General features: G+C 46.9%; 1 protein-coding gene across 1 annotated transcript; it reads right to left on the bottom strand.

Annotated features, from left to right (window-relative positions):
• Positions 1-264: 264 nt before the first annotated feature.
• On the bottom strand, positions 265-831 carry LOC108090017 (succinate dehydrogenase assembly factor 4, mitochondrial). The gene has a single exon (XM_017188517.2). It carries the CDS (start codon positions 765-767, stop codon positions 381-383), a length of 387 nt encoding a protein of 128 aa, XP_017044006.2. The 5' UTR covers positions 768-831; the 3' UTR covers positions 265-380.

Raw genomic sequence — 831 nt, 5'->3', positions numbered from 1 at the left:
TTCTCTGCCCCTGAACCATAAATAATGGGAGTAGAAGATTCGGTCGCGACTCTCTATTCTGAGAACCCCTTGCCGACGGCCAAAAGAAAGGGCTATCAATTTATTTTTGATGGCAGGGCCATCCACAAATCCTCTCCGAATGAAACCACAAAGAAATCACACAATGAAATTTATGTAATGCCTTCGCAGAAGCAGCAGCAGCACGGTGAATCTTGATTTTCCTCATCTTGATCTGGTTTCCCTACCGAAGGGCTACTGTAGCGCACACAGTTTTCCCCGCCCAGCGAGCGTGTAACAAATTGAGAGTGCTTCTGTTGTTAACGCGGTTAATAAATCAGAAATTGTCCAAACAAAGGTGTCGAGGTGAAGATGGGATTCTCCTAGAAATCCGTGACTCTTCCCTTCCTTTCCCAGTCGCCATAGCGCGTGGGTTCTGGACCCGCCTGTCCTCCGATTTCCCCAGTATGTGGATTGGTATTATTGGGCCAGGGCTTCAGTGGCTCCTTTTCGTGGGCCGGATGTGGTGCACATTCAGGAAGGGGTCCCTGAGGCGCCTCCGATCGCAGCTTCTCCCGAAACTCCTCATAGCGTTTGCTCAGCTTTTTCTCCGGTTTTGGTAGCTCAACTCTTTGCCTGTTAGCCGGGGTTTCCATCTCTTCGAAATCTTCTGACTTTAAATTTACCTTAGTTTTGAATAGAGCGCAGAAACTGCGCCTCGTTAGCTGGAATCCACATTGCGAAATTAGTGGTCTACAAGCTTGAAGCATTTTGAGATTAAAGTTTAGGGTTCAATAGCACCTTCGAATTGTAGGTCTGATTTTTGTTAAATAA

Source organism: Drosophila ficusphila, unplaced genomic scaffold (assembly GCF_018152265.1).
Source record: "Drosophila ficusphila isolate 14025-0441.05 unplaced genomic scaffold, ASM1815226v1 contig_830, whole genome shotgun sequence".
NCBI lineage: Eukaryota > Metazoa > Arthropoda > Insecta > Diptera > Drosophilidae > Drosophila > Drosophila ficusphila.
The sequence above is the reverse complement of the archived record's forward strand: the minus strand, read 5'-3'. Positions and strand labels throughout refer to the sequence as shown.